Raw genomic sequence first — 11,789 nt, 5'->3', positions numbered from 1 at the left:
CACACACACACACACACACACACACACACACACACACACACACACACCTCTCTGGGACAGCCATATATCTACATGGACTGTCATCTCTGGCAGCTTAAGCATCCCATTACATTATTTACCTTCCAAAAGCTCTTTGCCTGCCAGTGGTGGATCAATGACATCATATTACAGTTTTTATACTCAAATCCATTACTCACCCCCCACACCACCCCACCCCTCCCACTAAAGCCACTAAAAAGAAGTACTGCTGCATGCAGTATTGGAAACTATTGTGCAAAAATCTTCTCAAAAAGGAAACCACATTCAGTTTGCTAAAGCGCAGTTTTTTTCTTCTTCTGGGGTTTAGGTGCGCTACACGGGAAACGCCAGTCAGACTGAACAACCGTTTATCATAAGGAAAGAAGTCGAGGGTGTGGACGGAATATACATGCTCCCATCGGAACTCCCATCAGAATGTCCTATACAAACCCTGACCGAGGAGGCAGTGTGTGAGGATCACAGTGTAATGGCTAACCAGCGTGTAGAAACAAGGATTGTTTCAGGAGTACTTTCTTCTTAGTCAGTAAAGATAATGATGTGTAATATTAAATAACGGGGGAGTGGAAATATTTTTATGACTGAAACTTGCTATTTTTTCCCCTCTTTTCATGTGACGCAGACAGAATTTCAGAGCTTGTGGTTTCCCAATTAATTAGTGTTGAGGGGTAAAGTGGAAAAACGTAGGCCCCGTCTAGACCAGTATGAGTATCTAACAGGAGAAACGGCTGCAGAGGCTCGACACTAAAAGAGTTGGATTCATTCAAAAACAGACAGAAATGGGGACATGAAGCTCTGATATATCGGGTGTCTCTATAGACGGATGTGTTCACACATCTGCAGTCAGCACGTAATACATTTTGGGATGTGCAGACACCCATGCGGGCAGGAGTCAATGAAAAAAAATTACAATAATATTTAATCATATTCAGCTTGATGGCTTTTTAACAGAAAAAAGAAGAAAAAACACTGATTTCATATTCTCACTTAGCAAACAAATTTATAGGGATATAAATAATTAAGAAAACTGACTTTTGATCTCTGCTGTAAAGCAACGATGATAATAATAATATGTTTCCAGATAAAGCTTTTTGCTGCTACACGCCATGATGTTCTGGTTGATAAGAGAACTAATGCCGCTCCCTACATACACAACGTGCATCCTTATTTGCCCTTGCTCTATTACATTAACCTTTCTACTTCACAATCAATAGCATTTTATTCAACACCTCTCTCTTAGCTGCAGCTAAAGGTTAATGCACAAGAGATTGAATCGGCGAGTGCACAATTCTTTTATTTGCTAAAACTACGGCTTTGAGCCGGCCTTTGTGATCAAATTTCATTAATTGATTTTTATGCAAGGAAAACACATGCGTGGGAGTATTTCTTTAATCCTGGCATTGGACGTGCTTTCGACGAATCCATACGCGCGGCCTCGGGTTTTGAAAATATGCCTCAGCTCTGACCACTGCTCGATGTTTGTTTTTCCAGTCAAACAACTTTGTTGCGAGGATACTCCAGACCCATTCAGCCAAAGGCCTGACATTCTACTTGAAAGAGCTATTTCATATAAATACATTTATATTTGTTCCTTCACACACACAGGCGGTTTCCAGTGGAAGCAGTCTATATGGTAAACTGGAGAAAATGTTTGTGGTGAGCTTGTTGATCGGTGCACTTTTTACAGAATGAAATCTTTAACAGAGATACATGCGCTAATGTGACGTGTGTTTTAGTTCAGGCTGGTCTAATGCAGCATGTTATGCATGTAATCATGAATGACGACGTATAAAGACCGTAAAAGCACACACACAGGGCGGTGAAACGAGAAGTCAGTGTTGATTTATTTGTCACGTAACTTGTGTACTTCAGTAAAGGCACTTCCACAGATATTTTAACCCAAATGATGTTCTGTTCCTAAACCTAACCGAGAAGTTTCCAGTGAAAAAGACAGTATGCATGTAACGAGCGGAAATTGACATGTGTCGGCGGCTTCAAAAGGAGAACACACAACTATTAAGGAGTAACTTTTCGTGAGATAACGTACGAACCGTTGTGTGAGGATACGTTGTTTAGGTAATGTGACCAAATGTTGTTACGGTCCTTTAAGTGGGGCTGTTTTGGGTTAAAGTTTGTGCTCTCATTGACCCGAAGCAGACTGCAAATGTTGATGTTAGTTCAGCGGGCTGAAGTGACTGTTGTCCACTTCTGCTGCTGGATGATGGAAATACGATATCATTTTACGTCACAAGCAAAATCTTCACTTCCCCCGAGGTCGACGAGCGATAAGCGGTTCTTGACAACTCTGCAAGCAGCACCTCTGGAGGCCAAGCCAATACCGCTGTAGTATAAACGATGCTGGATTAAGACTCGGCCAATGCTGTATGAGGAGCGAAATGAAATAAACTAACTTATTAGACCTGAAGCGACACATACAATGCCATTTGGTGAATAACACTACTTGCTTGTTTACAAGAAAAATCCGAAATTAATTTCGATTTTGATGACATTTCTGTTGCGTCTCTATTTCGCCTCGCAAATTGCACTTAATTTTGTTCTGAACTGCTTCGCAAATGAAGATTATTATTAGTCTTACATTAACATACCAGGCATGAGATAATGAAATCCAGCTTGTGCGGCTGCGACATTCATATTCATTGTGAGAGGGGAAATCCTGCTCCACTAAAAAATGAGCAGCATTTCAAAATCCCATTCTCTTCACCACCTGCAGCTTAAACACAGCAGGATTTGAGGGGGAATGGCCATCTCTGGCTGTGTTGTTAAACAGATAAAGAAAAGGGAAAATCCTTGCAGTGTGCCTGCTGCCCCCAAGGCACCACTTATTATGGATAGTTAAAAGACACGTGCACACACATGCATACAGCCGGTGCACATGAACGCAGAGTGGATCGTCTCCGACTTCAGAGAGAACAACTAGATAAAGAAAGTGTGATAAAAACTCTCAATGACTCAATTTTTCTGGATTTAAGACAGAGAAGCACAACACTTAAAACATTTTTTTTTTTACATGTCTTAGTAGTAAATTCCAGTTTGTTGCGACTCTTTTACTAAGTGGGAATGATGTCCAATGAAATTAATTTCTCTAGAGCCGTTTCATACTAAATAGATTCAACTAAATATAAATATCGAGTTAGTCACACTGACTGAGTGTAGTGAGTGGACTGCTTCGTAGCAGAGTGAATACAAATTCAACTTCAAACGCTTCCTGTGACTTTACAGGACTTGAATTATGTATCGGGCCGCTTGTTGTTTGGTCTTGGTGAGGACGTTTAAAGATCATTAGAAGAGAATCTATCTGTGGAGCGGCTGGAGTATGAAATGACTCCTCATTGGCCACATCACAACAAGCACTTTGCTTGTTTTCTTCTGAAGCAATTAGTGACATGAAATGAAGCTGTGTGATGCTCAGGAACCTTTTCTGAGCATCGTTTGTGTTGCTTTTGTGTTGCTGCTTGCAGACATCCATGATGGATTATCAAGTGTAATGACATTTGTAATGAGAGAAATCTATCCATTAGGGTTCCTTTAACAAGACTCAATCAACACCATGCTAATGAGTCGCTGCTCCATCGCAGAGCTGACCGACACGGGACAGACCGGCCGTGATTCCACATCTCCAGCAGTTCAAGACCGTCATCATTTAGCCGATTCTTCAGTCACTGGCTCACAGTCCACTTTCTGCAGCAACCTGGTTTAAACATGTGCACTATAGACCTGTTTTCCATTAATGGGGGTACTGGAGTAAAGAAGCCTGATGGAGAAAGCCTCTTTCTAGGCCATTCATATGCGTTACCGGTGTTTTAATCGGCTTTTTCTACATTTGCATGACAAAGACCTGAGACAGGAAGTGCATCGTTCCGACAGCTGAGCAGCAGAACGAAACGATTCATCATTAAAACATAACGGAGCATCTTTCCATCCGACTCACACTGACGCCAACACGGAGCAGCCCCTAGAGTTTGGTTCCCACCACTGAAGATGTAATTATTGTTCAATTCAGATGCATTTGCACAGCAATGAAAAAGTCAAACGAGAGGAAGCAGTGACTTGTAGAGAAGAAGGACCGTTTCAGAATCAAGGTTGGGGGACGGGAAGATTCTGATTACTGACCTCCTGCATGTACGCACAGTCTCACAGTTATCAGTACATATAGTGAGTGTAACATGATGTCTGGTCTCTTTTTATCATCAACGCTGTGCAAGTGACGATGCAAACAGGTGGTTGGAGAGCAAGCAGGAAAAAAGGTTTTATATGACATTTCATCACAGCTGCATTTATAAATATATTTAAAAAAATCTCAATAGCACCATTACATTCTAGAGGAAGTCATTTCAACTTCCTGCATTATTTAATATTTGAAGCAGCGACTTCTCCTTGTCACTACATCGGATAAAAATAACTTAGGATGACCGAGATAGGGAAAGCTTTTCATCTTAAGGCTTTGTGATGGGCTTTCATCAGTGCGACGCTCTGAATGTTGTGTAAGCGCGACAATGGAGGAGCACATGAAACATGATCAGAAAATGGCCGCCGTATTTGTACTAGACAGTGTGATTGTGACTGTAGAGAAGTCATTGCTCACATTTAAATTAGAATCTAACACAGAATACAAAACACTTTCAGTTCACAAAATATATCTACATGCACTATGGTGCAGGGTTCTGCAACACAATGAACTTACTGATGAGAATATTAATATGTGGTCCGGATCATTTGTGAATTCCCGAGGGTTTCAGAGAGTCTGGGTTGCGTCATCAGCGGCCTGAAAACATTTAGAGCTGCAGTTTTGATACATTGACCGAGGGGGGAATTTATTCTCGTAGCGTGTGAATAAATCAATCATTTGGTTATTTGTTTGACGATCTTTCGTGATACATTATCCAATCACAGCTTGACGTGGTCGCTGAACTGAAATGAAACTTGATCAAGACGTGAACTCGTCCAAGTGAAGGAAAGATGAATTGTTGATGAGGAGTGTTAATCCAGTCCAATTAGCATCGCCAAGAAGGCAGAGACCACGGAACAACACCTCTCCGTCTGAAGGGCCCTCTTCTTTTCAATTACTGACAAAGCAATCAATTACTCAGCACTTCTTTAATTAGAAAGTCCTTCTTTTAATTTGACGCACTGCGAGCCGCCATCTCAAATCACGGCTTCATTATAAACACACTTTGTGATGCACATAAACACACGTGTGCACAGACACCATTCTCTTAGCCCATCGGTTTGAGTGACAGGTGAGTGTCTGTGTGTGTGTGTGTGTGTGAGAGAGTGTGTGTGTGAGAGAAAGCTGGAGGCATGTTTGCAGCTTTGATTGGCCGGTGGTGTTGGCACGGTAACAGGCAGTCAGGCACACAATCTCAGCGGAGCAGTTTCCTGCCGCAGCTGCCTGACCTCCAAAAAAAAAAAAAAAGGGCCAGACAACCAGAGCCTCAGGACATGGCGAGCTAATCGAAAACAACAAAGACTGAGCTAAGCCACTTTTTCTCCCCCTACACCGCCACCAAATGATGGGATTATGCAAGAATTCCCATCGCAGCTATTTGATGTCGGTGGAGGAAAAGGGGGGGGGGGGAGGAATCTCAAGGTAAAAATAAATAAAAAATGTAGCTGTATCAAAGATTTTCTGAATGAAGGGAGGAAGTCTCCGTTGGGAGTTACGGGCACTTGCATTTCAAATCAGACATGGCTGAGGTTAAAAACGGTGAGGATTTGACACCGTGGATGTGATCCTGCAGCAGTGACGGTGAAATACATGTGAGGCGGTTGTTGTCAGTACCTGGAGGCAGGCTGGCCCTCTTCCTCTTCTTGCTGTTGTCGACTGTGCTTTCCAGAGGAGGACACTCCGTCACCAGTGGCCCACTGGAACTGCTGAAGTGGAGGGGGTCGTTATTGCTGGCTGCATCAAAGGGCAGAGAGTTGAGTCCTGGAAGACACAGAGAGCCACATTATAGCAAATGAAGAGATGGCAGCTGACCAAAAAAAAAAAAAAAAGGGGGGTGGGGGGGAGAGAAACACTGTGCAACGTGAAAAAAGAAGAGGAAGCGACATGAGGTTCCAGCGCTGCTGTGCGTTTCATTTCCGAACCCTGTGGAGGTTCATTCAGACACAAGCCACTGAGGACCTCATAAAACACCGTTAGGTCAATGGTGCTTATGACAGCTGCACTGGTGAAACCATAAAAGTAATGGTCAGGATTCAACACAATATTAAATTCTATAACACTTACATTTGCTGAAAATCATGCGAGGAGATTGTTTTCTCAGTTAAAATCGATCTGTAAGGAATTACACGTGAATACAAAATAGAGAAGAAACAACTAGTCGATTCATTGATTACTCCAAATTGATATACCACTGTGATAATCGATTAATCATTTAGGCAAAAATTCAGAAAAATTGATTGTTCCAGCTTTTGGAATGTGAGAATCTGCAACATATGTCCTTGTATTAAATGATGGCCGAATCAAAATCTGTTACTTTTGGACCTTAAGTGAGAGAAAAGAATACATCCGTAGACGTTATCTTAGGCTTTTGGAAAGGACAATGGCCATTCGTCACTATTTTCTGATGTTTTAAACCTCAAATGCATCGAACAATTTGTGAGATTATTCCACAAAGAAAACAATCATTTGTCGCAGCCTTCATACAAGTAAAAGTCTGGCTTTGAATGCACATTTTTAAAGAATCTTTTGAGACTAGATACCAGGAACTTGTTGATATTAAGAATCAATTTAATGACATGATATTTTTGTTATTCCGCAATTTCTGCACCAGAATACTTTTGACCTGATCCCAGACACAGACGAGGCACAATGGTGCACTAGTTGGCTGAACCCTGAATCAATATTTTGTGTGTGCGCAGACACACCGACACATGCAGCGCTTCCTTCTCTTTCAATCAGAGTCACAGTTAAAAAGGGATAAAATCATCACCAGTATTGAAATAATGCCGTTAAGAATACCCAACACCAAGTCAGCACACCACAAAAACAGCATCTCATTGTAAGTTGAACAGCATGTAGACGTAAAGGCTCAGATGTGCTGTATAATGAGGCCAATCCATCAGTCAGCATAGTGGAGGAAGGCGAGGTTTTCTTTAGCGTTTGGATTTTGCACACTGCTATTTCGCAATAACAGAATCATCAGTCGTATCACGAATACAAGACAAAAACAGCACTTACATCCATAAGTAATGAAAACAAAAACAATGTCGAGTTTGCTCCCGAGTCCGAATAAATGATAAAGAAGTTAACTTGATGCATCAGCTAGTTCCCGCTCTTTAAGAGTTGTGTATTTGTTTATAATTCAGAGAAGGGTGCTGGGGAGACTCGGTCTACAGTCATGAAACATTCATGATGCTTCTTTGTTGCGTGGATTGGTTGTTTTTTCCCCCCCTCTGTTGCACAACAGATCAGGAGCCCCAGATTAATGTGAGGACCCTCATCGGGTATTATCAACTCCAGACAGCGCTCCAAGTGTCAACAGAATGATAAAGGGTTGTAATTGCGGTCTTTGTTTAATAAAATCTCCTTCACGAAATGAAAACTCTTACATCACGCTTCGGAGAATACTTCAATTAAGCATTTTCATGGCTTTGAAAATGATAACATCTCTCCAATATTTCAGACTACTCTGTGACAGAATCTTATGGAACTATGAAGGAGCTCTAATTCAAATACAGATGTTGGTACAAACTCACTCTTCTGTTCCATGTAGGTGACTGTGTATTTGCTGCAGTCAGTCTAAATAGATCTTCTGACTGAGCTCACACACACACACGCAGTACGTCGATCTCTACTTGGCATCCATCCGTCACGCTTTGTTAACGACGAACGGCAATGGTGTCGAGAGTGAAATATATCCATTGCTCTGCCAATGTTAACTCCGTCAACAACAAACAGTTTACGAGAGACAGCTCTTCAGTCGATGGCAACAAAAAGGCTAAGAGAAACCGTGGAAAGAGGGAAACACCACACAGCTACAGCAGTTACTGTGTCATTCTACAGCGGGATCAAGGAGAGAAGCTTCTTTTTGCTCAAAGTGCCGGTCGGGTTTGTCCAAAGATTTCACAACCTTCTCCTAAATGGACTCCAAGTGTGGTGTAAGAAGTGACTGAGGATGAATCAGGAATGGAGGAAATGTTTTGCACTCAAATGTGTGATTTAGAACCGATGCAGAGCTGCTGACTGACTGACTGACTGACTGACATCCGGTACGTTTTGCGTGCATCTCGGCACTTTATCTCGCTCTCGAGTGACAGCGTTGCTTCAGCGAAGCTCTGAGGCAGAATTGAAGAAAAGCATTTTTATAGATTCTGCCTCAATGAAAACAGCTTTTGGCTGTGTGTCGTAATTTTATTTGATCTTGGATCACTTTCCTGGTGTTCAGAACCAGTTATCGGAGAGTTATGGCCCACAAAAGAAACACATGTTGATTTAAAAAAGGTAAAGTTGAGCGACACAGCCTCAGTGTGAGCACAAATATTAAGAACGTCCTTTCTGCGGTGCTACTCCTTTGTCTGTAGGCTGATGGACGATGTGTTTAAGTGTCAACATCTGGCCAGAGAGCCCTACCGGGGGGGGCAGAAGGGCTGCAGAGCAAATGAAGGAAATTAAAAACATGTCGAACAAACAGACAAACTTTGCGCTCCATGCTGAGATACAAGAAATGAAAAGTGACTTGATCTCACATCACGGATGCATCAACCACATGCCCCATTAATGGTATAGTGGGCCAGTTAAAGGCAGGACCATTAGAATATGCAATGAAACTCAGTGGGTCATTTAGAAAGCATTTAACTGCCTAAAACAAAAAATTTAAGCATAAAACAGCAGATTATCGATATGAAATCAAACGTTAGTTGCAGTTGATTCTATAAACTGCTATAAAAAGATTACTTTGCAGTGGAAGTGACTGAAAACCCCCAAAACCCACTACTTTTTGGTTTGTGTTTACTAAAAAGGGTCCGATACAAAGCACATGTTGATGCAAAGCACATCTCAAATATATACGGCTGGGAACAGACACACCCATTCCTGCTCATGGAGGTACTCAGGTTTCCTGCAACACACAGAGTCATGAAATACGAGAGGTTTGAGAGCAATTACATAAAGGCCGACTTCATCATTTCCTTTATAATGATGATTTCAAAGCACGCTGGTATCTGTGGGGATCAAACCTGTGATCTTTCTGTACAGATCACATCATTAACCGTCGCAATGATTCTCCTGGTGGCATGTTTGTAGAATTCTCCTGTAGTCCTTAATCTAACTCCCATCAGCAGTACAGTATGAATAATGCAGAGCATTAAGAAATGTTGCAGGTAAGTGCTGAGGGGGGGCTATTAATCTAAGATAGCACTGAGAAACACAGAGGAAGTGAGCACAGAGGCCGTGTAGAATACTGAACGTTCATTCATCTGAACAAGGCGAAGGGCCAGATGGTGGCACACAACATTAACATATCTCCAAATGTCTTTCTCCGACTATTTCAGCTCATTACTAAACCACAACAAACCTCCCAGCTCCACTGACTTCTACATTCAAGCAGGCAAAGTGCTTTGCTGCATTCACTTATCAGGACAGAATCTGAAGACCGTGTGTGTAGGATCAATGTTTTAATGCTAAATAGCAAAAACAACACTCACTGGGACGAAGTATTGTGTAAAGTACGACGGAATGTTCTCCAAGCTACAGTATGTATGTATGTATCCGCTCTGTCTTTAAAAATATCGGTTTTAAAATAATCACAGAGCCGTGTCTTAATCAGCAGCCAAACCAAGTTGTTAAATATTCAAAGTGGAGCAATTTCATCATATATTTAATTGCACTACTTCTCTTCTTTACGAGGTCGTGAGCTCACAGCTGGATCGACATGACTGGATTAATGCTATAAAAAGGAAAACATGTCTTCATGATTTACTCAGATTTAACTGGGAGCAGGGATTCTCAGAGCCGCCTCATTACAAAACTGTTTTATTTCCTTCAGACCAACAACCAACGTGACTGATCAACAGAGTAACTGTCGGCAGTCAATCTACTGGGAATAGAAAATGAATTTCATCTGAATGGCACCACTGTGCAGCCTTCTTTGTGAGGATATAATCAAGTACAATGTTCTTTTTTAAATAATTGGTGGAGCACTCTTTCTGCCCACATTGTGAGCACAACTGATGGCCGTCCCGATTTCTCAAAAGTCCAAAGTGACTTCTTTAAATGGCTTGTTTTGTCCAACCACAAGTCCAAAAGATATTCAGGATGTTGCCTCGCTTTTTGTAACATTTAAGTCAGAATGCAGACCACGTGGACGACATGCGGCTGGAGTGGAAAGGGCATTGAGTCTTTGAATAACGGATTAAAAAAAAGGAATCCAGAGAGGTCACATTGTCCGTCACCATTACATTAGACATGCAGGTCACAAGTCGGATAACATTCAAAATCATAACGCATTCCGATGACTCTGGGTCTCAGTCACAGGCCTTTCGTCACCTGAAAGGCTACCGATGAAAGTCACAAGACCTCCGTTAAGTCTCGCTGAAGATCAGTCCCCACGACACAATGAGATGATGCTCTATTCATAGCCTGGTCCATCAGAACAACAGGACGCGGACCATGAGCACTAGCTCCTAAATAAGGTCTCTGACTTAAGTCATGAGTGCCCTGAGCAGATGTACAAACAAGGTGTCTGACAGATGTGGCTTAGCGGTGGATGGCAAAGCATGCCAGGCAGTTGTGGTATTCTCATGAGGCTATTTGCCAAGCTTTTCACTTCCTGTGTATTTATAGCAAAGACAAAAAGGGGGGTGGCAGTTAAAACAACAGGCGGCTCATACAAGCGGAGGGCAGGGGGCCATTTTCTGGACAGCTGCACTATCCCAGAGGCTTTGCTCATTTCAACAAAGGAAATGAATGACTGAGAGCGTCCTGCTTTGTGTCTCGCGCTCGTGTTCGAGCCGTGTTTCTGCTCTACTGTCGGCAAACAGGTGGCGACACAGAGACCAGAAAAAAAGGAGACAGATGGGAGAGGCTGAGAGGCAGGAACTCAAACTGTGAACTTAGTTCCAAGTTTCTTATCAGACAATAATGTATTTGCCAAGCAATATATCGGGAAACCCGAACGGATTATAGCGAACATCGTGGCCGAAGTGACACAGTTACCCACGCTGACCTCTGCCCATGGGAGGTGGTACAAGATGCAGTCGTAAACTTTGATATATATATATATATATATATATATATATCAAAATATTAAATATAAGACAGTGTGCATGCGCAGTAAATATGCACTATAAATCTGAAAAAAAAATTAACGACGAGCGCAAATTTCCAATAGCTGTGACCACTTACGCCCATGCATGCATCCACACACCCCCCACAATTGTCTTCAAGAAAAGGTTAATTAGTGATGCAAAGGGGCGTGGCTTACGTCTAGGGGCGTGGCTAACCCACACCATACAAACAGGAACTATGCCTCCCACAAGAGTGTCTACAGCAAATTGTTAATGACTTTGGCCACCGTTTTTGTCAATTGACATGAACACAAACACACTCCCAAAGGGCGGGGGGCATTATTGTAGACCAACCGACAGATGGATCGACCTACAGAGAGGTTTGTTGCGGCTTGGTTTTAACTCCTATAGAACGGTTCTCACTTTCATAGTTTGGGGATGTTAGTAAAATAAATCTAAACTACTGGCAGAAAAATAGCACAGGAAAATAAAGAGCAGAAAAA

General features: G+C 42.1%; 1 protein-coding gene across 3 annotated transcripts in view; it reads right to left on the bottom strand.

The window, feature by feature from the left end:
• Positions 1-11,789, bottom strand: part of LOC116391746 (ecto-NOX disulfide-thiol exchanger 2-like) — a 156,518-nt gene that overhangs the window by 82,776 nt on the left and 61,953 nt on the right. For all 3 annotated transcript variants that reach the window (XM_031862608.1, XM_031862609.1, XM_031862610.1), the window contains one exon: positions 5,837-5,983. In XM_031862608.1, the coding sequence (XP_031718468.1) occupies positions 5,837-5,983 (147 nt within the window). The remainder of the gene's footprint in view (positions 1-5,836; positions 5,984-11,789) is intronic.

This window comes from Anarrhichthys ocellatus, unplaced genomic scaffold (genome assembly GCF_004355925.1).
Source record: "Anarrhichthys ocellatus isolate YVR2014 unplaced genomic scaffold, GSC_Weel_1.0 scaffold27, whole genome shotgun sequence".
NCBI classification, from domain to species: Eukaryota; Metazoa; Chordata; class Actinopteri; order Perciformes; family Anarhichadidae; genus Anarrhichthys; species Anarrhichthys ocellatus.
Note: the sequence above shows the minus strand (reverse complement) of the source record. Positions and strands in the feature narration are given on the sequence as shown.